General features: G+C 34.8%; 1 protein-coding gene across 2 annotated transcripts in view; it reads right to left on the bottom strand.

Moving 5' to 3' along the window:
• Window positions 1-23,081, bottom strand: part of GABRB1 (gamma-aminobutyric acid type A receptor subunit beta1) — a 373,240-nt gene that overhangs the window by 86,657 nt on the left and 263,502 nt on the right. For both annotated transcript variants that reach the window (XM_055139472.1, XM_055139473.1), the window contains one exon: window positions 15,044-15,126. In XM_055139472.1, coding sequence (XP_054995447.1) covers window positions 15,044-15,126 — 83 coding nt within the window. The remainder of the gene's footprint in view (window positions 1-15,043; window positions 15,127-23,081) is intronic.

Below are 23,081 nucleotides of genomic sequence, written 5' to 3'. Positions count from 1 at the left end.
GTCCTCTTTTATTTCTTGGAATAGTGTTTTGTAGGTTTTTTTTTATACATAGGCCCTTTATCTCCTTAGTTAAGATAATTCTGAGATACCTGGTTTTTTGAGGAACAATTGTGAATGGGATTAAAAAAAATTATTGAATCACTGTGAGATAGTTACAAGCTTTCATGTTTGGGTTACAATCTCACAATGATCAAACACCCATCCCTCCACCAGTGCACATTCTCCACCACCAGTATCCCGGGTATACCCCCCTTTTCCCACCCTCCCCCTGCCTCCATGGCAGACATATTCTCTCTCTCTACTTTTGGGCATTATGGCTTGCAACACAGTCTGAGAAGTCATCATATTTGGTCCATCATCTACTTTTGGCACACATCTCCCATCCTGACTGATTCCCCCAAATACGTCTTCTCTTTCTATTATTTGAATATAGGAAAACATGGACTTCTGGGTATTGATTTGTAACCCGTCACTCTACTATGTAAATCCATTGTTTCTAGAAGCTTTTTGGTAAAATCTTTAGGATTCTCTAAGTTAGTATCATGTTATCTACAAATAATGAAAGCTTAAAATCTTCATCTTGCCTAATACCTATGACAAGTACTTCCAGTACTATATTGAATAAAAGCGGTGGGTGTGGGCAATATTGTCTTGTTCCTAATCTTAGAGGGAGAGCCTTTAGTTTTTCACCAATGAAGATAATGCTTGCTGTGGGCTTGTGGTAGATGGCTTTGGCTATGTTGAGAAAGTTGCTCCAATTCCTATTTTATTGAGAATTATCATGATCAAATGCTGGATCAGTCAAATGTTTTTTCTGCATCTATGTTTCTATAGAAATTTGTTGTGTTTGTGGGGTTTGTCTGGCCTTACAGTAGACACTTCAGTCTTTCTTTTAAGGTTGGTTTTTGTTTTATGAAGTTCCTGAACTGTTGCCTATCCATGAAGTTGTGTATGATTCCTTCAAATCTTAATGAGAGTCTAGCCAGTTAAAGTATTTTTGGTGAGGTGTTCATTTCATTAATTTTTTAAAAACTATTTCCCCCCATTGACCTCAGCCTGGAGAGTTTCATATTCTCCAGTATGATAGGTATGAAACTGTAAATCTAAGGAATGATCCTTTGTATGTAATTTCCTTCTTTCATCTTGCTGCTTTCAGTATCATATCTCTATCTATGATATTTGATGTGCTGATTAAGATATGTTTTTGGGTCTTTTTATTGGGGTCTATTTTAGCTGATACCATTCGGGCTTCTTGGGTCTGGATGCCTGCATTTTCCAGCTCTCGAAACTTTTCAGTGGTGATTTCTTTTTAACTGTTGCTTTCCTCACTGGGGCTGCCTCCCTGTCCCTCTGGGACTCCGATGATTCTTACGTTGTTCCTCTTGAATTCATCCCCTATGTCTTTTAATCTGACCTTGAGCTATTTTGGAGTCTTTTTCCATCTTCTCTTGTTGCCTGTATGCTTTCTAGAGAGCATCTTCACGCTCACTGATTCTACTGTTGAGGGCACCCATTGAGTTTTTCATTTCATCTATGGAGTTTTTTATTGACGATACTTCTGTTTATCGTTTTCTTATTTCTGCTCTCATTTCCTCCTGTGTTTTATTGGCTGTCCATTCCACTCTTGCTCTCATATCTTCCTGTATTTTACTGAATGACTGTTCCACTGTTTCTTTCAGCTCATTGAACATCCTCACCATTTCATCTCTAAATTCTTCATCATACAGATTTTGTATGTGGGTATTACATGTTGGGGCTTCAGGACTCCTATCTCCGCACCTCCCCCCCACCCCACGGTGGGGTTATGTGCTATCTTCCCATAGTGCCTGTGGAAGTCTGGAGGTGGTGATCTCTCATTTCCTCTTCTAGGATATTCCTTTCCTTTTGGGTGTTCCTTTGTAACTATATGGAGCTACCTTGGAGATGGATCTTTGGGGTTATAGTTGGGGAGTATAACTGGCGGCCTGGAAAAGTCACGGCCTGGAAAAGACACATGCTTCACCTTTCTAACCTGTGGGTGGGGGTTAGCAGAGTACTATGGGTTTGAGTCTTGTTCAGTTGCCTCTTGGAGGTTTTCCCAGGATCTGCACGGCTGCTTCGTCCCAAGCTGCTCCCCACTCTTTTTCCATTCCTATGTTTTCATCACTTTAGGGAACCGTATTTATCAGTAGAAGAGGTACAGGAAAATGAAGGGAGCAAAAGTCTGAGCATAACAGTTTTAAGCAGTTACTTTCAACCCTGATGCATATTAAGTCATCCAAAGACCTTTGAAGAGCATATACAAGGGCTCAACTTCCACAAATGTTTATGTTATTAGTTTGTGATTGGAGCATGCTTTATGGTTTACACACACACACAAACGAACACACACACATTTGTTTTTTCTTGGTCCACACTGGCGATGTGCAGGGGTTACTCCTGGCTCTGTACTCAAGGATCACTGCTGGTAGTACTCAAGCAACCATATGTGACACTGGGAATCAAACCTGGGTTGCCCACATGCAAGGCAAGTACCTTAATTGGTGTACTATATGTCTGACCCTGATTTCAAAAGTTTTTTAAAACTTCCTTTCAAAAAATTTGTTTCAAAAATATTCCTAAAAATAATAATAGAACAATTTATTTTTGGTTTTGAGGTGATATTTGGCAGTGTTCAGGGCTACTCCTGGCTTTGTGCTCAGAGGTCACTTCTGGTGGTGTTCAGGGAACCATATGTGGTGTTAGGGATAGAATTTGGGTTGGGTATGTGCAAGACAACCATTCTACCTGCTGTTATCACTCCGACTCCCCAAATAAAGCAATTTAAGTATGGAAGTTGACTTCTAATGAAAACTAAATTAATATACTGTCTCATGGGTACTCTGTGGATGTGGTTCACAGAGCAATGAAGTCAACAACTTTGAAAGGAATATGAGCATTTGCTTATTCATATGTATATGCTCAGACATTACAATTATGAATAATGAAGAAACTTTGAAAATATAGCATAAAAGCAGTCATGTCTAACACTAACATAAAATGAATTGGGTGAATATTATCTAATTTAGAAGAGAAAGGACTTCTAATGTTTAGTTTTAAATCATAACACTGAACAGTTTTATTGTCAAGATTTAGAAAAATAAATGCCTGTTTAGGAACTGAACCAAGATAGATTCAACAGAGATAAGGACCAAGAAAATCTTTTTGTTCATCGATGTCTGCTCCTGTCCTTCCTATCTTACCTTCGGACCTAAAAGTCAATGAGCAGACTTAGTTCTGAAAGTGTGTAAAAAAATTTTCTCTTTTACTTTAAATATGGAAGTTGACTTCCATATTTCATATTAATTTAGTTTTAATTAGAAGTCAGCACAAACCCAGTGATGTTCAGGGGTTACTCCTGGCTTGGCACTGAGGAATTACGTCAAACAGTGTTCAGGAAACCATATCGGATGCCAGGGATCTACCCCGGGTCAGGCACATGCAAGGCAAGTGTCTTACCCACTGTACTATCTCTTCAGCTCTTAGAAAAAAAGTTTTGTGAGGTTGGTGTGGAGAGGTTTTCTTAAGAGAACAACATTTCTATGCGAAACCTTGAAATTTCAAGTCAGGCTGCTCAAGTTAAGAATTTTTTTGCAACTAGTTTTGTGATGAGGCAAGCATAGTAAATATCAATGAATGTTGAATATTATCGAGTTATGTAATCATTATTAAGTCTGGATGACAAGTGAATCAAAACCATCAGTTTCGAAGGGTATCCAGTTATAGAGATGAAAGTGAATATAAAATGAATCTTAAAATTCTATAAAATGAATCTTAAAACAATTGGCTTATACATAAAACATTAGGATACAGCAATAACCTTTATTTTGACTTCCTATTAGAAGGTTAGTAGCAAAATGGTCATCTATAAACTTTCAAAGGAGAGAATATTAAAAAAATCAAATCTAAGTGAGAGACTTTCTCATAAATCTATATAGTCATTTATCCATCCATAGAAAATAAACAGTTTATAGGGTAGAAGTGAATAACTATAATACTCAGTTTATAGCCAAGTTGACTGCAAAACTAATTTTCATAAGAGAAACTTCATTTCCCCAGTGGCTTTTATTTTATAACTTTAAAAGATAAGATACTTTTCAGAAAGAGAGCTTTTTCACAGTTTCAAAGAAGCAGCCTGGAACAAGGAATAAATTAATTCAGAAAATATTCCCTTCTTCCATACACCCACCCCTCTGCTCATCAAAAAAGCTACAGGCACTAAAATTCATTAACATTTCTATGAACATAAATGTGAAATATTCATTTTCATTAAGTAGTCTACTGAATATGACAAAATAAAATTTATCCAAGGAGATATCCAATGTTGCTAATTTCCTTGACAATGGGGACATAAAGCAAGGGAAGCCATGAATCATTCATGAAGTTCAATTTACTTCTGTTATTTTTGGGTGTTTTGCATCCATGAATAGAAAGTGTGCAGTATGTTGTAGATGTTATTTTAAAATTATTTCAGATCAGAATTAGAAATTTGGCAGGCAGAAATAAATTAAGAATGGTTCAAAGGCTTTGCTAGCGATTGTCCTATATTTCATATTTTTCTTGTGAATATTCATATTTTCATGTATTCATGATTTTTTGCCTTCCAATTTCCTTTATAAATCTGGATCACTTTAGAACTAGTATTTTAGGCAAGCACATTAAAGTAATTTACTGGTGATGTAACTAAATTGTATAAGTTCTCTGAGTTGAAGATTTTAAGACTGAAAGGGGTTTTTAAGGTTATATATAGCTAGCCTCTCCATGTGGACTATATTCTACATTAATATTGGTAGGTGGTCATTTTCAGTTAATTGAAGTGTCTCCACAGGAGGGAAAGCCTTTGAGAAGCAGGGCTTAATTCATGAATGGGCAACTCTGCTCATTGTAAAATATTTCTCATTTATTTCCTTTCGTTTAGATTTGCTTACCTTCCTGCCCAGTTGCTGCTGTATGGCCAGCACTTACTCAGTCCTAAAGCTACATATGTTCATAAGTTAAGAAAAACTGGCTAAACTTAATGACTTCAAATCTAACATTCTGAATATAATGTGTAATTTATTGTATCTATTTGACTGGGTCACAACACGATCCGATATTTGATCAGATTTTATTCCACATATTCCTGAACACGTTTGTGGAGGAGGTCATCATTTATTTATTTATTTATTTATTTATTTATTTATTTATTTATTTATTTATTTATTTATCTATTTAGCTTTGGGTTTGAGGGGCATACCTGGAGATACTCAGGGACTACCCTTGGTAGTCCTCAAGACAAAGTGATACCTGGAATTGAACTAGGGTTGGACACATCAAAGAAGCTACTTAATCCTCACACTTTCTTCAGGCCCCAATCATTTAATTCAGAAGCTTGAGTGAAATAGGTTAGCGTAACGAATGTGGTTAAAAAAGCATCTCCAGTTAGCTGAAGGCATGAGTAAAAAACAAACAAATACAGAAACATTTACTACAGTAAGAGAGTTTTTTCTCCATTTCTCTGAAATGGTACATCCCATTTTTTCCCATATATTCAACATTATATGTCTTTTATACATATATTAAAATATTGGCTCTTCCAGGCTTTAGTAACCAACATCATCACTCCGTAATAAGACTTAGTGGCCGCTATAATTTTTCAAGCCTACAAGTCCTTAGAAGGAATCCTCTTTTCATATGTGCTATTAATTTTGTGTCTCTGGTGAATCCTGATAAATACACTGGGAGATACCAAAATAAGTTCTCTTTTATATCTTAGTTACTTATATTATGCTTTGCAACCCAATCAGGGTCATGTAAGTTTATGTAGGAAGTGACAAATTTGGCAACTGCAAGAGGTTTTTGAATACACAATGACAAAAAATTAATTCAAAATCAACTTTGCAATGAGTCTGGTATTTCTGGGAGTGCCTGCCAGATTGCATTTCTCAGGTGAACAAGGGTTGTGAATGTTAGAAGTTTAAAAAGCTCTGTTTTTTTTTTCTTTTTGGGTTATACCCAGCAATGCACAAGGGTAACTTCTGGCTATACACTTAGGAATTACTCCTGTCAGTGCTGGGATACCATATGGGATGCTGGGAATTGAACCCAGGTTGACTGCATTGCATGGCAAACATCCTACCCACTGTGCTAACACTCTAGCCTCAAACCCTGTTTTTTAATGAAAGCATTTACAACACTGAAAAGCAGTTATTATGTTTATATAAATTATTCTTGGACATTTTGTTTTATATTTCTAAATCAAATTATATGGCAGAGAAACTGGTGCACAGATCTCCAATATGTTTAAACACAGACAGATTTTGTAGAACTACTGATGTCTCATGTCTGAATCCTATACTTCTTTAGATTTTATTTGAAATTATTAATGTAAACTACTATACAATAAAACATACTATTGGAATTCTGTAACACTCACATTTTTCTAAAGAGAATTTTCCATAGTTAAGTGAGATTGTTTTATTAACTAAACTTAGACAAGTAGTTTTCTTATTACTTTCAGATTTTTGTGTGTTTGTTCACCAGAAAACACTTTTATTTGGAAGTAGTCAAACATGATTATAATTGACATTGTGTCCAAGTTATACTACCAAGACATTCATGTCAACATAATACAATAACAACATTCTTAGGCTAAATGGTAGATTGAAGCGATGGTGTACGAACTTGAATACATTAAGCCAATGCCTAGTTTTTGTTTCCAAATCTTAAAAAAAATTATAGTTTAAGTAACATGGTTTCAATAATGTTAACTTTCATGGTTCTGATGTGCAAAGCTACTGGTTCAAACCTTTTTAAACAAGAAGAATAATAAAATAATCAGGTATCACCTAAACATTATGTTTAATAAATTGGCTGTGGTTAGGGTGGAGGATGGCTGAGTTAATGACTCAAGTGAAGTAAAAAACAATTCATGGGGTCTAGAGAAAGCACAACAGAACAGAATATATGTCAGGCATAATCAAAGACTTGAGTTTGAACCTGGTCCACAGTACCTCCACCCACGGACCTCCAGGGGTAAACCAGGTGGTCCCCATATTGCTGTACCTGAATAGAACAATATTTCTGGGCCTGTAAAAATCTCTGCCTGCAAAAATCCCCAGGAGCTCTGAGAATTCCTTGAGAGCACCCTTCCTCCATTAAAAAAATTTATAATGATTTACTATAGTTACCAGCCTACCAAAAGTCCTGAAGTAATTAAAATGCTAGATTTTCCTTTCTAGCTCATGATTTATGTTTTTGTTCTTCACTAATAAAAATTATTATCCAAGGATGCTCATTACAAAGATGGACTAAAGGTAGATCAAATATATATTGAGAATAGAGCAGAATCAATAAAATACATCATCAGAACTTTCCAGGAAGTTGATGGCAGAAAAGTTTCAACAAGATGACCACAGTGGCAAAGACAACAAAAACAAAAATATAAACAAATGGGAATACATCAAACTTAAAAATATCTTCACAGCAAAATAAATTAAAACTACACATGGATTCTGGTCTGATGTTGAGATCTTTAATTTATTTTCATCTGACTTTTGTGAACGGTATTATGTAGAGGTGTGAGCCCAACTTTTTGCATGTAGCTGTCCAATTTTGCCAGCACCACTTGTTAAAGAGACTTTCCTGCTCCACTTTATATTTATTGCTCCCTTATTAAAGATTAGATGATCATTTATTTGAGGGTGTGTGTAAGGATATTCAACCCTGTTTCATTGGTCTGTGGATCTGCCTTTGTTCTAATACCATACTGTTTTAATTATTACCTCTTTGTAGTATAGTTAGAGGTCGAGGAAGATGATTCCTCACTTTTTTCCTTAAAGAATTGCTTTAGCTATTTTTGGGGGCTTTTTGTTCCATATGAATTTCAGGAGTGTTTGATCAATTTCTTTAAAGAATGTCATATGTATCCTTATAGGGATGGCATTAAATCTGTATAGTGCTTTGGGGAGTATTGCCATTTTGATACTGTTAATTCTCCCAATTCATGAGCAAGGGATGTGTTTCAATTTCCTTGTGTCCTCTTTTATTTCTTGAAATAGTGTTTTGCAGTTTTCTTTGTACAGGTTCTTTACCTCCTTAATTAAGCTGATTCCGAGGTATTTGATTTTCTGAGACACGACAGAGAGTCTCTTGCCTACACTCCTGGCTGTCTTCCCCATCCCCTCGGAGGGGATGGGCTCCAGCTTCCCTCTCGGCCCCGGAACCTAGCCACAGCCATGTTCAAGGCCCCTCTCCACACGCTGGGACAAGCCTCACGCATGAAGGTACCGGCAGAAGAACCCAGGTGTATGTAATCCCATCAACGGCCAACATCCAAAGATTTAAAAGCAAGCCAGAAGTGCGCGGGCCCCTTTTCAGCAGCTCGATATCTTATAATCTACTTCTCTCTCTGGGAGAAACTGGCAAGCTACTGAGACTTTCCTGCCCACATGGGAGAGCCTCACAAGCTTCCCATGGTGTATTCATATGCTAAAGCCAGTATTCAGTATTCATATGCTAAAGCTGGGTCTCATTCTCCTGACCCTGAAAGAGCCTCCAATGCAGCATCGTTAGGAAGGCCAAGTAGAGAGGCTTCTAAAATCTCGGGGATAGGACGAATGGAGACTTTACTGAGACCACTCGAGAAATTCGACGATCAACGGGATGATGATGATGATGATACATGAAAGAAACTCTATTGAATAAGAGAAAATATTTGCATATAATGCATTAGATAAAGGATTGATATCCTAGATCCATAAAACACTCATAAAACTTAACAACAAAAATTCCAATGACTGCATCCACAAATGGGTCAAGGAGATGAACACTTCCCCAAAGAAGACATGCAGATGTCCAACAGGCATATGAAAGAGTGCTCATCATCAATCATCATTAGGAAAGTACAAATCAAAACAATTAAATATGATTTCATGCCAGTTATAATGGGACAAATCAAAAAATTAAATAGCGAGTGTTGGCAGGGATGTGGTAGGAAAGAAACCCTCCTCCACTGTTTGTGGGAATGTCATCGAGTTCAGTTTCTATGGAAAGCAATATGGAAATCACTGTATCACTGTCATCCCATTGTTCATCGATTTGCTTGAGCGGGCACCAGTAATGTCTCCATTCGTCCCTGTCATGTGCTAGTGTAGCCTGATGGTGCATTGGGGGCTCTTTCAGGATCAGGGGAATGAGGATTGTCGTTGTTACTGTTTTTGGCATATCAAGTACGCCAGGGGTAGCTTGCCAGGCTCTGCCATGCCATCTCTGCATATAAGCTTCAAATGATTGAACTCACACAAATTAGGGATAAGATTAGTTATCCACCTAGGTTAATTTTAAGATTAATATGGAAATACCTATCCAAAATATAGGATTAGAACTTCTTTTTTTTTCTTGCTTTTTGGGTCACACCTGGCGATGCACAGGTATTACTCCTGACTCTGCACTCAGGAATTACTCCTGGCGGCACTCAGGGGACCATATGGGATGCTGGGAATCGAACCCGGGTCGGCTGTGTGCAAGGCAAAAGCCCTACCAGCTGTGCTATCGCTCCAGCCCCAGGAATAGAACTTCTATAAGACTCAGTGATACCACTTCTTGGCATCTATCCTTAAAACTCAGAACATTGATTTAAAAGTATATTTACACACCTATGTTTATTGCCACACTTAGTACAATACCCAAGGCAATTGCCCAGATATGAATGCGTGGATCAAGAAGTTGTGATATATACACAGAATGTCATACTATGCAACTTTAAGGAAAAAAAGCATGAAATTTGCAACAATGTGGATGGGACTTGAGGATATCATTCTGAGTGCAAAATGTCAGAGAGAAATGGATAGATGGATCTTACTCATGTGTGGGACTTAAAGATACACAGCAAGGGAGCAATAATGGCCAACCGTAACACAATGGGAAAATTGATCCATATGATCAAATTTGGGGGGATAGAATAGAAGGAAAGGGTGTTGGTATCCATGGTATCCTTGAAGAAGAGAGGTGGTACACTAGTGATGGTGTGGTGTTGGGATTACATGCATTAGAAATTATTAGCAGTGTTTTTAAAAAGAATCTCAATCAATTGAAAACATTATCAGTCTTTAATAAATGACAGGTCATAGTTCATTTCTGTGGTTTGAATGTGGCACCAATTTATATTTAAACCCAAATCCACCACCAGTACTTTCATTTATTTACAACTTTCAATCAAGAAATTTATGTGAGTTTTTAAATTAGAATTTTACTTAAGTAGTATGTTAATAAATTTTTTGCTCAGTTCCAGGATATAGGGGTAGAACTACATTTATGTCTAAGTCTACATCTATATGTACATAGTTATTTATCTGTTTCCATTTATATTCAATAAAATTAGAAAATTAATACAATTCCTTAACAAATGATAAATAAATACACTTATTCTTAAATAAAAGGATGAGATCACTGGAATTTTTATATTTTCCTTGACTATTCTGATGCTTATATCTGGAATAAGTTTTAGATTATCTAAATTATGTCTCTCTGGTAGTACTAGGTGGTATTGTAATGCTTTAAATATGCTACTGCATCTCTCAGTACTCACAATGAATCAACTCAAATGATTTCACTTGGATGAGTAAGAAACAAAAATAAATAAAATCAGGGTGACTAAAACATTTCAATTATTAAGGAAGTTTTAGACTTACCGAGAAAAGTTGCAATAGTCACTCGCAAATAATGTTGCCCTTAAAAGTTACACCAGAAACCAGGTAGAATTCTAACTATACTGTTTTAGAGTTGGTTGTTAAGTACGAGGAGCACAAAGAATAATATAAATCTAACATAGAAAACATAAAAATCACAATACATCTATAAGGCATCAGAAATTGAAGATAAATGACAGTAATGCTCCACTGTAAGAGAATAAAAATGATATTTAGTATAAATGAGGAGAAGCTATGAGAAAGATCAGAGAACATTTGAAGGGTAAACGTCAAGAAAATTGGAATTCCAGGAGGTGAAATGAAAAAGAAGCAGAGGCCATATTCAAATTAATAATTTCTGGGAACTACAAGATTTAAAAAAGAATCCACCACTGAGTTACAGGAAACTGAAAGAACAATCCATTTTCTGGATAAAAATAAAAAATGATCAACACTGAAGCACAACATTATTTATTTTTCATGTAATTAAAAATATTGATGACATCTGGGGACAAAGATTCCTTTCTTAGACTGCCATCAGACTCCTCAGCAGAAACCATAAAGACTAGGAAACTATACAGTGTATATATCCACATTAAAAAATTCCAGCTAATACTATTATTAATCACAATAATAGAAAAATAAATGCTTTGCCAGACAAAAACTAGGGGATCTTACAACCATCAGATCTGACATACAAGATATATTAAAAGGGGGGTTCTTCTACATGAATAGAAGAAACATAAAAACTTAAAGCCTTGTAAAAGGGGATAAATAGTAACACAGAAGCAATAACATAAATAACAGTGATGGAATAGCAACTAAACATCAATAATAACTAAGAGAGGAAGAAAAGAACCAAATCTGAATAATTAAATGATGATGAGTTTTGGCATCAAAGATGATTTCAGATACTGCTCATTTAATCTGGAACAAGGACACTTAGAAGAAAAATAAAGCGATTGAGAAAATTCCCATGAAAACCACCCAAATTAAAAGTAAAAAAAAAATAGAAAAAAAAAGCAACCAGAAAAGAAGTAAAAGTGGTTTTTCAAGCCCTTTATCTGTACTACTATCTGAAATGTGAATAGTATGAAATCATCAATAAAAAGAAAAAGAACCAGAGAGATAGTACAGCAGGTAAGGCGCTTAACTTGTTTCCAGCTCACGTGGTATAAGTCCCTGACATCATTCTGAGTTTTGTCAGGAGTGATCCCTGGGCTCATGCCAGAGGTAAGCCCTGAGCACTGTGTGGTGTGTATCAAAACAAAACAAAAAATACAGAGAGGCTTAATAGGCTAAAAAGAGGACCCAACTATGCATATGAGAGTCTTAGATCAGAAGAAAAGACAAAAATATGTTTAGAGGTTAATGGTTGAGCAAGGTGTTGCAAGTCAATAATGCAGAGAAAATGGATTGCTATTCCCATATACAAAAAATACACAAACAAAAATTGATATTATGCAATGTGTAAAATATCTCATGAAAAATAATCTTCAATTTCTATATATACCAAATATGGGGGTACTAAATATATTAATCAAGTTAATAGACTTCAGATCATACATCAATGCAGTAGTAGAAGATTTCAACACACCATTTATAACAATGAACAGATCATTCGAACAAAACAAAACACCCAAACAAAGAACAGCATTATATGAAATAGCTGATATTAGTATATACATATGGAAATTTCCAACTCAAAAATAATGAGCACATATTACTATAATGTGTATAAGTATATTATAGTGAAAAGTATAAGGCATTGTTAAATGAAATAGAAAAAGAAATATGGGAAGATTCCATGATCATGGATGAGAAAAATAAACAATAGAAACATGTTAATATAATTAGATATAATCTGAAGTTTTAGCATAGTATTCATTAAAATATCAATAGCATTTTCCCAAGAAAATAGAATGAATAATTCTAATATTGTTAGAATTATAATATTACATGAGATTTATAAAACTACATAAGATTGTGAATAGCCAAAACAATGCTAAGAGAATAAAAATGAAGTCCTCGTGTTCCCTGATTTCAAACTATACAACAATGCATCAGTAATTGGAAGAGTTCGGTATTTAAAATAAAGGAAGCACATAAGCTAATGGAATAGAGAGCTCAGAAATAAACCCACACAACTGTTGGTCTCTAATATATGATAAATGACCCAGGACCATACAATAGAGAAAGCAAACTCTATTCAACAAATGGTACTGGAAAAATTAAACAATCATATGTAAAAAATAAAACATAAATAAAAATTAAAAATAAAACAGAGCTCCCAGAAGAGAGCAACACAGAATCTCCTACTGCCACACCAGGCTTTATTCACTGGTGCCCCTTGGCAGGGGAGGGGTTGAGTTTTCCTCCCGGCCCCAAGCAGAGCCCTGGCACCCAAAAACCTTCGGAACCTAGCCCCAGCCATGCTTAAGGCCACTCTCCACACATTCGGACGAGCCTCACACATGAACGAACTGGCAGAGAAACCCAGGCATGCGGGACCTGGGGCTGAGATCTCCAAGTCTGCTCAGATCGGGACTGGGCCTCCTCCACCCAGAACTCCTAGTTTCCAGTAGCTTGGCAGCCACACGCAGAAACTGCCATGTAATCCCATCAATGGCCAAGATCCGGAGACTATATCAAACAAAGTTCCTGGAAGCCACAAAGCAGCCACAAAGTGACCTCTTATAGCCTAGCCCACTGATGTGCCTAAAGCAGCACACATGTGTTTGGTTTTAATATACTTGCTTGTATTTTCTAATATACATTCTCTGCCCCTCTTGGAGAGCTCAGTAAGCTACTGAGAAGATCCCCCCCCACACGGAGAGCCTGGCAAGCTCCCCATGGTGTATTTGATATTCCAAATGCAGTAACAATAACAGGTCTCATTCCCTTGACCCTGAAAGAGCCTCCAATCGTTGAGAAAGGCAAGTAAGGAGAGGCTGTTAAAATCTCATGGCTGGGATGAATAGAGATGTTACTGGTACCTGCTCAAGTAAATCGATGAACATCAGGATGACAGTGATACAGTGATGCAAAAAAATGAAGCTAGGTTGTTACTCAACTACTACATATGTAAAAAATTAGCTCAAATGGATTAAATACAAATCCAAACCATAAAAAAGATATCAGTTCTCACTAATGAGCATAATCTGTATAAAAAGACTAAAAGCAACAAGTGTTGATAAAAATGTGGTAAACAAAAGGAACTCTGGCATAGTGTTGCTGGATATTTTTTTGTGGAAGGCAGTATGAAGATTCTTTAAGATATAAAAATGAAAATAAAATACAATCCAATAATACCACTAAACATTTACCCTAATAATACAAAAAGTAATATAAAAATATATCTGCACCTCTGTGTTCATAGTAGCATTATCCGCATTAACCAGTACCTGGAATTAACCTAAAAATGTCCATCTCTAATGACTGAATAAAGAATCTATGGAATATGCACTCAGTGGAATTATTGTTCTCCACTGGGAAAGATGAAATTGTGCCATCTGAAAAAAAATGGATGCAACTTGAAGTGATAATGCTATGTAAAAAAAAGAAAGTAAAAAACAATTACTAGATGGTGTTAGTTATATGTGCTTATAAATGAATAAAAAAATGAACTGGCAAAATTCAACATCATGAGCTTAACACAATAGAAATTATAATAGTTACTGGAGGAAAAAGGGGAGTAGTGAAAAGAATGGAAGCTGTGTCTTTTGAAGTTGAGATGGCAATGGAACTTTGGTGATAGTTATGGTAAATCTTATACATTTACAGAGGTATGAAATTATAGCCTTGAAATTCTATGATTGTAAACCATTAATTAATCAACTTTAAAATGAAATCAATATAACCCACAGGACAACACAAAATCTGCCATAGACCTGAAAAGAATCCTTGGCTTAAAGAGAAACCCTCATGTATGCTTTATTAGTCTGGCCTTCTCATGAAAAAAGACATGCGGACAAATACACACAAGACTCTAGCAAAGAGTTTGCCAAAGTAAACAATATACAATCATTCAAGTGGATAAAACATCCACTAAAACAAATCTCAAAAGCCTTTTTATATTTAAGTGTTTTCTTATATCAGAAGGCTTTATGAGAAACTCAATGTGGTAAAGGAGAAACGTAATTTCATAAATTGCCGAACTAAAATAAGTGGACTTTTCCTGAGGATGTTTCAAAATGATAACAGCATTGAAACACTAAGACAAGGGGAAAATGTTAGTAGACTGTCAAACTCTTTAAAAGTTGCCGAGGTAATGACGTTAAAATTTTCCTAATTCCACTACTCACTGGAAGGTTGGACTTAGTTGGGATACAAACATCTTATTCCCCTAAGTAACTCACAACTTTCAATTTCCAAGGTACAGTTTTGTTCATCCAGAGGGTATCTCCGTAGATCCATCATGCATGCAGCTGTAGTTGTGATCCTGTTATGTGAGGGAGATAAAAGATAGTATCATAAGAATGTGGACATTTCACTTCCAGGCTTCTAGTCCTGAATTACGTTTACCAGTTGGCATAAAAATCTGTGATTAAACATTTAGAAGAAAACTAGAGATTGGGTTATTATTTGCTGCCCACTAGTGGTGTGAGTTTGTACTGGTTAATTCACCTCCTGGAGACTAGGTCTCATTATCACATATCACATGTACTACATGGAATATTGATGAGGATTAAGAGATGTTGGAATATTGTATGCCCAAAACTCAACTCTGTAAATCACTGCTTGAACATTGTAGATAACTACCTTATTAACACTTAATTAAAATATATGATGGGGAGAAATCTCTTAGTTTAGTGCCTATACTTAGTAAGTATCCCTCTATATGATGTTCATTATTATAGTTTCTATTACGCCATGATTCTTCTTATATTTACTAACATCTTAGCATCATCTCTGCCAATATCTAAAGCAAGTCCAGACTTATGACTAGAAGGACATCTGCATGATAAAAATCTATTTTTCTTTCATACCTAGTTACAAAACACAACAAAATAACAGCAATAAAAAATATATTATGTAAAGTTTCATGATTTGCATTTCCCATTTCAGTGAAATTTTCGATTTGATTAATTGTTGAGGTCCTGGTTGACCTAGAGCTCACTAGGTGCTAAAAAAAAGTAAAGATAAGCTGTCCTAAAACATTATATCCTGATATATATGTAAAGATATATCAGTGCTTATACCTATCAGTGTTTATGCCCTATTAACTAGTTTATTTAAACTTTAGTGCTTATGTAAATCTTAAAATACAGATCTTAGATATTCTGTGTAGATTTTTATTGTTATTCATTTTCTCTTGGCAGGCTGATTTCCTAAACCATGAAGCCTAAATATAACTTAAGTTTATATGTCTAACCTTCTTTATGAACATTTGAAAAAATTTGGAATTAGAAAATGTACTTATTTAAGAAATTAGTGGTTCTCCCTCACTTATTAATGCATAATTATATTGAAATAATTAAAAATTCCATTTTAATGTTTCCTTTCTACCTTTATCTGCAGGAGGTACAACATTTAAAATTTCTCATAACTACTCTGTGCAAATTGAAGTACAGTCATATTATTTTGGGTGAGTGGGTAGATAATTCTTAGCTGTGAACCACAAACCTATCTGAAGCCTGCTTGCTTTTATCTACAAAGTAGTGAGGATCTTGTTCTTAAAAATTCAAAATATATTGTTTAAGAAAGTTAGTCGTGTGCTGTTTTGTGGACAAATCATAATCTATTTTCCTAATCACCCATAATAGGTATTTACAGTGTTTCCTGTTCCTTGCTTTTATAAATAAAGATACTCTGATAAAATAAAATCTTGTAACTGCAACAAACACTTCAAAAATGAGAACATACAGATGGTCAACAGGGACATAAAAATGTTCATTATCACTGATAATCCGGAAATGACTCAGACTACTGTGAATAGGCAAGAGGACATAAAATCCTCTTTATTTTAGGCAAATATATATATATAAAGCAAATATATATGTAAAATATATAAGGCTAATATGTACAAAAGGCCAGAGAGAACACGTGCTAATGGAGACTCAGTGAACAAGAAACCTTGCTCTTTGTTGGTGGAATGTAAACTGATTCAGTTTCTATGATGACACTATGGATGACTGTAATTTCAAAAAGTTAAAAATGTAACTAATACACAATCTAGATATATGTGTATCTATTTGAAGAATATAAAAATTCTGGGTCAACATATATTTTCATACCTATGTTTACTACAGTGTGGTTTACAATAATGAAAATTGAAAAACAAAAAACAAGTCAAGTGTCCATCAAAAGGAGTAGATATAGAAGATGTTTTATATATATACATATGTAAAAATATATGCACATAACATGCATATATATTGTCTTTTTTTGGTCACATCTTGCAGTGCACTCAGGGGATATTCGTGGTGGGGCTCGGGATGCCATATGGGATACTAGGGATCAAAACTGGGTCAGTCTCTGCAAGTACCTGCAAGCAATCCCTTACCTCCTGCACTATCTCCCTGCCCGCAAGAAGATTTGGTATAATGAAATTCTGCTCATCTATAAAAAGTAATAGTCTTGAATTTTGCTCCAACAGATGGAAACAAAGGGTATTATGCTAGGCTAAACAAGTCATATAAATAACTGGATAATTTCACTCATATGGGGTATATAAAGAAACATAGTTAGAGTACAGACAATTTATAATGAAAATAAACCCTTAGACTCTAACAACAGAACTGAGGTTACTAAGGGGGTGGAACTGTGGGTTGAGAGTTTTGAGAGGACTGCAGGAGAGAGTCAGTCATTGCTTCTTTGGTTTGGGCATGGGTACTAATGTACTCCTAATGCAGCTAAACATTTATAATTTTATAAACTAATGATCTCTCAGTAACAACTAAAGCATGCTATCTTCTAACGATGCTCAAAATACAGAATACAAATAAATTAAATCCATATTTTTAAATATAAAATTACCCTGACATTACAACCCTTGACATCTATTTTAATGAGCACACAAATCTGAAAGTGGATATTAATGATAAGTATTTTGGTATAGATAGATCTTTCTTAGGAACAATCATTCTGTGTTGTAATTGCATATGCACTTGCTTTTACAAGTGGTTATTAACTTTTCTAAAGCAGGGGAGGGAAAGAAAAGTCTATGTATCAGGTAGCCACCTCTATAATCAATGGCACTTTTGAAAAATTATTCGCATATATTTATAGCTGATTGGTGTCTTCAGATGGATTAAGGCAAAATTTTTTACTGCTCTGTGCCATGAATAAATTAGCCTGACCACACAAGTTAATACTATGTTGGCCTGAATGCCTTAAAAAGGATACATAAAAGTATGCTTGCTTTTTATAATTTAAGATGATGTTTTAAAATAAAATTAGAATAAAGTATTTGTTGAACTGTTAAAGACTTTTATGATATGGAAGGAAGGGATAAAAGGCGGTTTTAAAACTCAAAATGTGCTAAGTGCCTTTCTCTGGAGAATAGAACTGTATTAGCAAACTGCTTGGGATCTATTTGATCCAAATGTTAAATTGTCTTATATGAAAAGGGAGATACCACTGAGAGACAGTAAGCCTTCTCTAGACAGATAGTCATGAATGCAAGTACTGGCCTTAAACATTAAGCAATGGGATATGTTTCTGTTAATTTAAGAATTTGACTTTTCTAGATTTCTTAATGGTTCGGTTAACAGAACTCAAGGCTGGGAGCTCTTTGTGATTAGAAAAGCAGCTCAGCAAGAATTCCAGGATCGTTAACAAAAGAAGAGATAGGCTTGGGTAGAATTCTGTTGGACTCTTCTGTCTTCTGAGGGAAGCAACAATGAACATTTCTAAGAAAGTTCCCCGTGATTCCATTTGCTCATCTTCTTTAAAGTAATTGCTCAGCAATGGTTAGTCATCTCTACAATTAATTAACACATCCACACAGAAATGTTCTCACACTGTGGTTGAAGCACGCTGCTATTCTAAAACTACAAAAATCAAAGGGACCAAAGATCAGAAAACTTGATGGATTGAAGGCTTCAAGACTCAATCGGTTTTTGAATTTTATATTTAACTTTTCACGCTTAAGTTCTTCATTCTGATTGTGTGAAAATAAATTATTATTGGTGATAACAAATGAAAGTACAACATATTAGAACAAGCTAAAAACAAAAACATTAAATTACTGTTTTTCTGAACGCAGACTTCTCAAGATATGTTAATGACATTACATTTATACATGTTTGTCTTCTAGCAAAGAAATTTAAAATGACTTACATAGTAATGCAAATTAAAATTATGGTGATACCTGTTTTCATGTTTATATAGTTGATTAATGAGACAGTGGTATTCAAAATGCATTTTAGTTTCAATAATTGGGATTTATTTTCTTTCCAGTTATTATATTTAGACCAACTTATTCTAAATATAGATTGTTTTAGCAAAATTTCTCCCACAGGGGTAAAACAAACTTAAAAGGTTTGCATTGATAAAGTGGAGAAGAGCAGAGAATGACAGAAATCAAGGGAGGGGATGAAGCAGTAAGATTGGAAGCAACAGGGATCAGGGATCAAGGAGATGTGAATAGATCAGTGGTAAAGGAGAGGGCTAGCTCTCCAAACCACAAGCTCAACAACACTGAAAAGAAAAGATCCAAACTTCAGCAACTGAACTTGAAAATTCATGTCACCGTGGTAGGTGCGGGTGGGTGGGAACCCTAGTAAAGGAATTGGTGGTGGAACACTATACCTAAAACCAAATTATTTTGCAATCAGGAGGCTTTAATAGCATTTAACTTTTTTAAATAAGTTTTGAGTTTATCTTATCAAATATTTTTTATTGTTCATTTAGACATCAGTAACGTAGGACATTATTAAGTCAATAAATAACAAGTATGTGAATGATAGATTTACCAAAAGTTAAGCCATACTGTGCATATGGAGGCCACGGCAATGAAAGACATCCTATTCTTGTTTCCTTGTTTGTAATAATAGTAGGAGGTTTCAGAAGATGGAGCCTTTATATATTATTTTCATAAAGTCACCAGGTAGGCTATATTTATGTCTCATTTGAGATCTTTCATCGTTCCATTTTTTTCCAAAAGCCCAAATATTTCACAGGAGGGAAATATTTGCATTATAAGGAGTAGCACTGTTGTAGCAATGTCATCCCGTTGTTCATCAATTTGCTCGAGCGGGCATTATCAGGAAAGCATAAAAATTTCTTAGGATGGAAATGTTTGATCAAACATAACTTAGTTGATGTCCATTTGAATAAAACATGCATTAACCTAGGTCTATTATGCTCTACAAATAAAATTAATATGTAAAATAGAACATGAAATAAGGAAAAGGAAAAGGGTGATAAAATTCACATACTTTTACATGCAACTACTTAATAAACTAGTTATTATTTTTAACTATATGCTTCTTAATAAGTATATACACATATAAAATGATTAATATGAATATTCTATATTATTAATGCCTGATGATTCATGGTAATCCCTAGTAAAATTCCTGATAACAGAAACTATAGACAAGAGGATAAAAATGACCTATAACTTTACCATACTTACTAACCCTTTCAAGTTCATTGTTTATATCATATGTAACATTTTTTCCTGCTTTTCTATTAAATTTATGACTAAGAATTTTCTTAAGCAATTAGTATTTTCCATGAATACAATTTTAATGCATTTAATGGATTCTTGGGAATATGTCGTATAGATAAGCCATGATTTTACTTAACCATTCTCCTACTAAATGGCATCATTAGGTTCTCATAGTGATACTTTGAAAAAATCCACATTGAATCCACATTGAATGACTAGCATTCTCATCTTTTTCTTCTTAGTTTTTAAACTCGAAGCTCTTTACTTAGGGGCACATGTAGCTGTGATTTGACTCTGCTCAGGGCTTACTCCTGCAGTGTTCAGAGGACCATACGTGGTGCCAGATATCAAACTCAGGTCAGCTGCATGCAAAGTACATGCTCTATCCCCTTTCAACTTTCTATTTTCTTCGATCCTTCTGTTTTGTGCTCTTGGTGTTGGGTGTTAATAAAACTCATTCCAGTGTAATGCCAAGCAGTCATTTTCAGGTGGCTAGCAATGTACCAAATGTTGTGTAAATAGGCCAATTTCTATTCATTTCTGTGCAGCCAGGGTGATTTATGAACTACTTTGTGAATATGAAAAGCTGTTCATAAATCAGAGTGGTATGGGAAAGGGAAAAACTTTAAGTAGTACCATTTTATTGTCAGTAGTAATTAATAGACCTCTGTCAAGGAATCAGTACCCAGTCTTAGTCATGTTTTAGGACACTGTTTAGTTGAGTTCCAGATAGCTTCCCAAATGATATCACTATGTTCATAGAATTGTGAAGTCTACATGAGCATCTGTTAAATTGTTAACATCTTTAATGTTTCCTATTAACAAACAATTGATATATGTGTTAGGGATCAGAAAATTAAAGCTAATTCTTCTATCTCACAGCTACTTTATTTTCATTATTCTGATCATAGATCATCAGGATTTGTAGCGGACAAACTGAAAACTTAAAATAACAATCAGCTCTTAGGAAGGGACTTAGAAAAACAACATTAAGAAAAACATTTACTGGGATGTAATGCCATGATTGGATACCCAAGAAGTAAAGAATGATTAAATAAGAAACCAGAGCTAGGAATAAAAGCAAATGCACATTTCTTTCTTCATAGTTTTAATTTTTTTGTTGTTGGTTTATTTACAAGACTTCTTTATTCTTGCAATATGGCAATTGCTCTCGGAACAAACTGCTAATATGTTTCCTGAAAGATAAACAGAGTAATCTTGAAATGGGATTCCTGAAGGATATAAGTAGGATTCAGGAGTGAGTGATAGGTTATTAAAATACTAGCTATTGGGGGCATGCAGGGCACATCTGATGCTGCTCAGGGGTTACTCCTGGTTCTGCACACAGGAATCACTTCTGGTGGGCTGGGGAACCAGATGGATCCTGGGGATCAAACTCAGGTTGGCTGCACGCAAGACTAGTGCCTACCCACTGTAACTATCTCTCTAGCCCCCAAATAGTGCATGATTTTGGAGTGTTACTTTGATTAACAAAGCAAAGCAAATATGAATAAGGTAGGAGTATAAAATGCACAAAATTTTCAATTCCCCCTAGGAATATTAGCAGGATAGGAACATCATTTATTTAAAAATATAGCAAATATATTTTTTAAATAGTTTGATATTAGTGGGAAAATACAACTATTTCAATATGGTATATTGTGTTCACTATGTTCATTTATCTCCCTCAACATTTGCAGATGATTTATTTTATTGAAAATTCATGTAAACATGTTTAAAATTCTCTTAAATTCACTTTTGATTTCAATATCAAACATTTTCCTTTATTGACACCAGGATTAAAAAATTCCCAGTAGAAAACAATGTAGTTTTTTTTTTGAGATATGAAATATGAGTAGACTTTTTGAGAGTTTTGAGCTGGATGAAGCCATCTTTCTATCTCCGTCCCCAACCATAAATTTACTAGAAAAAAAAATTGGAAGGAGCATAAAGTTGCTCTTCTCATGTTGACTCTAATTTTATTGGCATTTAACAGTAGATGATAATTCTAATCCTCTGAAACTTGTTCACTGAACTAAGAAATCCATCAACTTATATGGACCATGGTATTTTAAACTAATACGGGTTTCTTCACATTTCTCAGCGCAATTTGTGACTTATTTGATTACTTGCTTCTTGTGTGACTATTGAATAGATGGTAAATACACGAGGGAAAGGCCTCCCAGTGATTCATTTATTAGTGCCCTCCTCAGTGCTGGCACAGAATTGAGGTGTAAATTAATAGAATTAATGTGTAATTTCCTGAAACACGGAATTATTACTTCTTACAAGAGAGAGAGAACTGGGGTTATCCATGTGAAAAGTAAGAATTTACATAGCATGAGAGAATTTTTATTTAAATCATTATAACTTTATATTTACATCAGGAGACAGTAAAAGACTTGTGAGAGGGCTTTACTTTTTTAAATTCTGGTATTGGTTGGAATACAGATTAAGAATCCATTTCTTTGATCTCAATTCAGTTTCTTATTAAAAACCATCTTGGGTGTGTTTGCTAAATAAATAGCCATAGGCTCTTGTCAGTTGGATAATTTCTAGAGCCATATGTCTGTTAGAAACAAACAGATGAACTTTAATCTTTATGGTTTTAGATATTCTGCTGCTTAAGAGAGAGGTGGCATCAATATAGATCAACATCTGGGTATACCACACATTTACATAATGTTATAATGCAATGTCGCTTCAATAAAACATTTAGAAATAAAAGAAGTAGATATAATACTAGCATTTGCATTAAATAGTCCAAACACAGATGC

Source organism: Sorex araneus, chromosome 5, assembly GCF_027595985.1.
Source record: "Sorex araneus isolate mSorAra2 chromosome 5, mSorAra2.pri, whole genome shotgun sequence".
NCBI lineage: Eukaryota > Metazoa > Chordata > Mammalia > Eulipotyphla > Soricidae > Sorex > Sorex araneus.
This window is presented reverse-complemented; position numbering and strand designations above follow the sequence as displayed.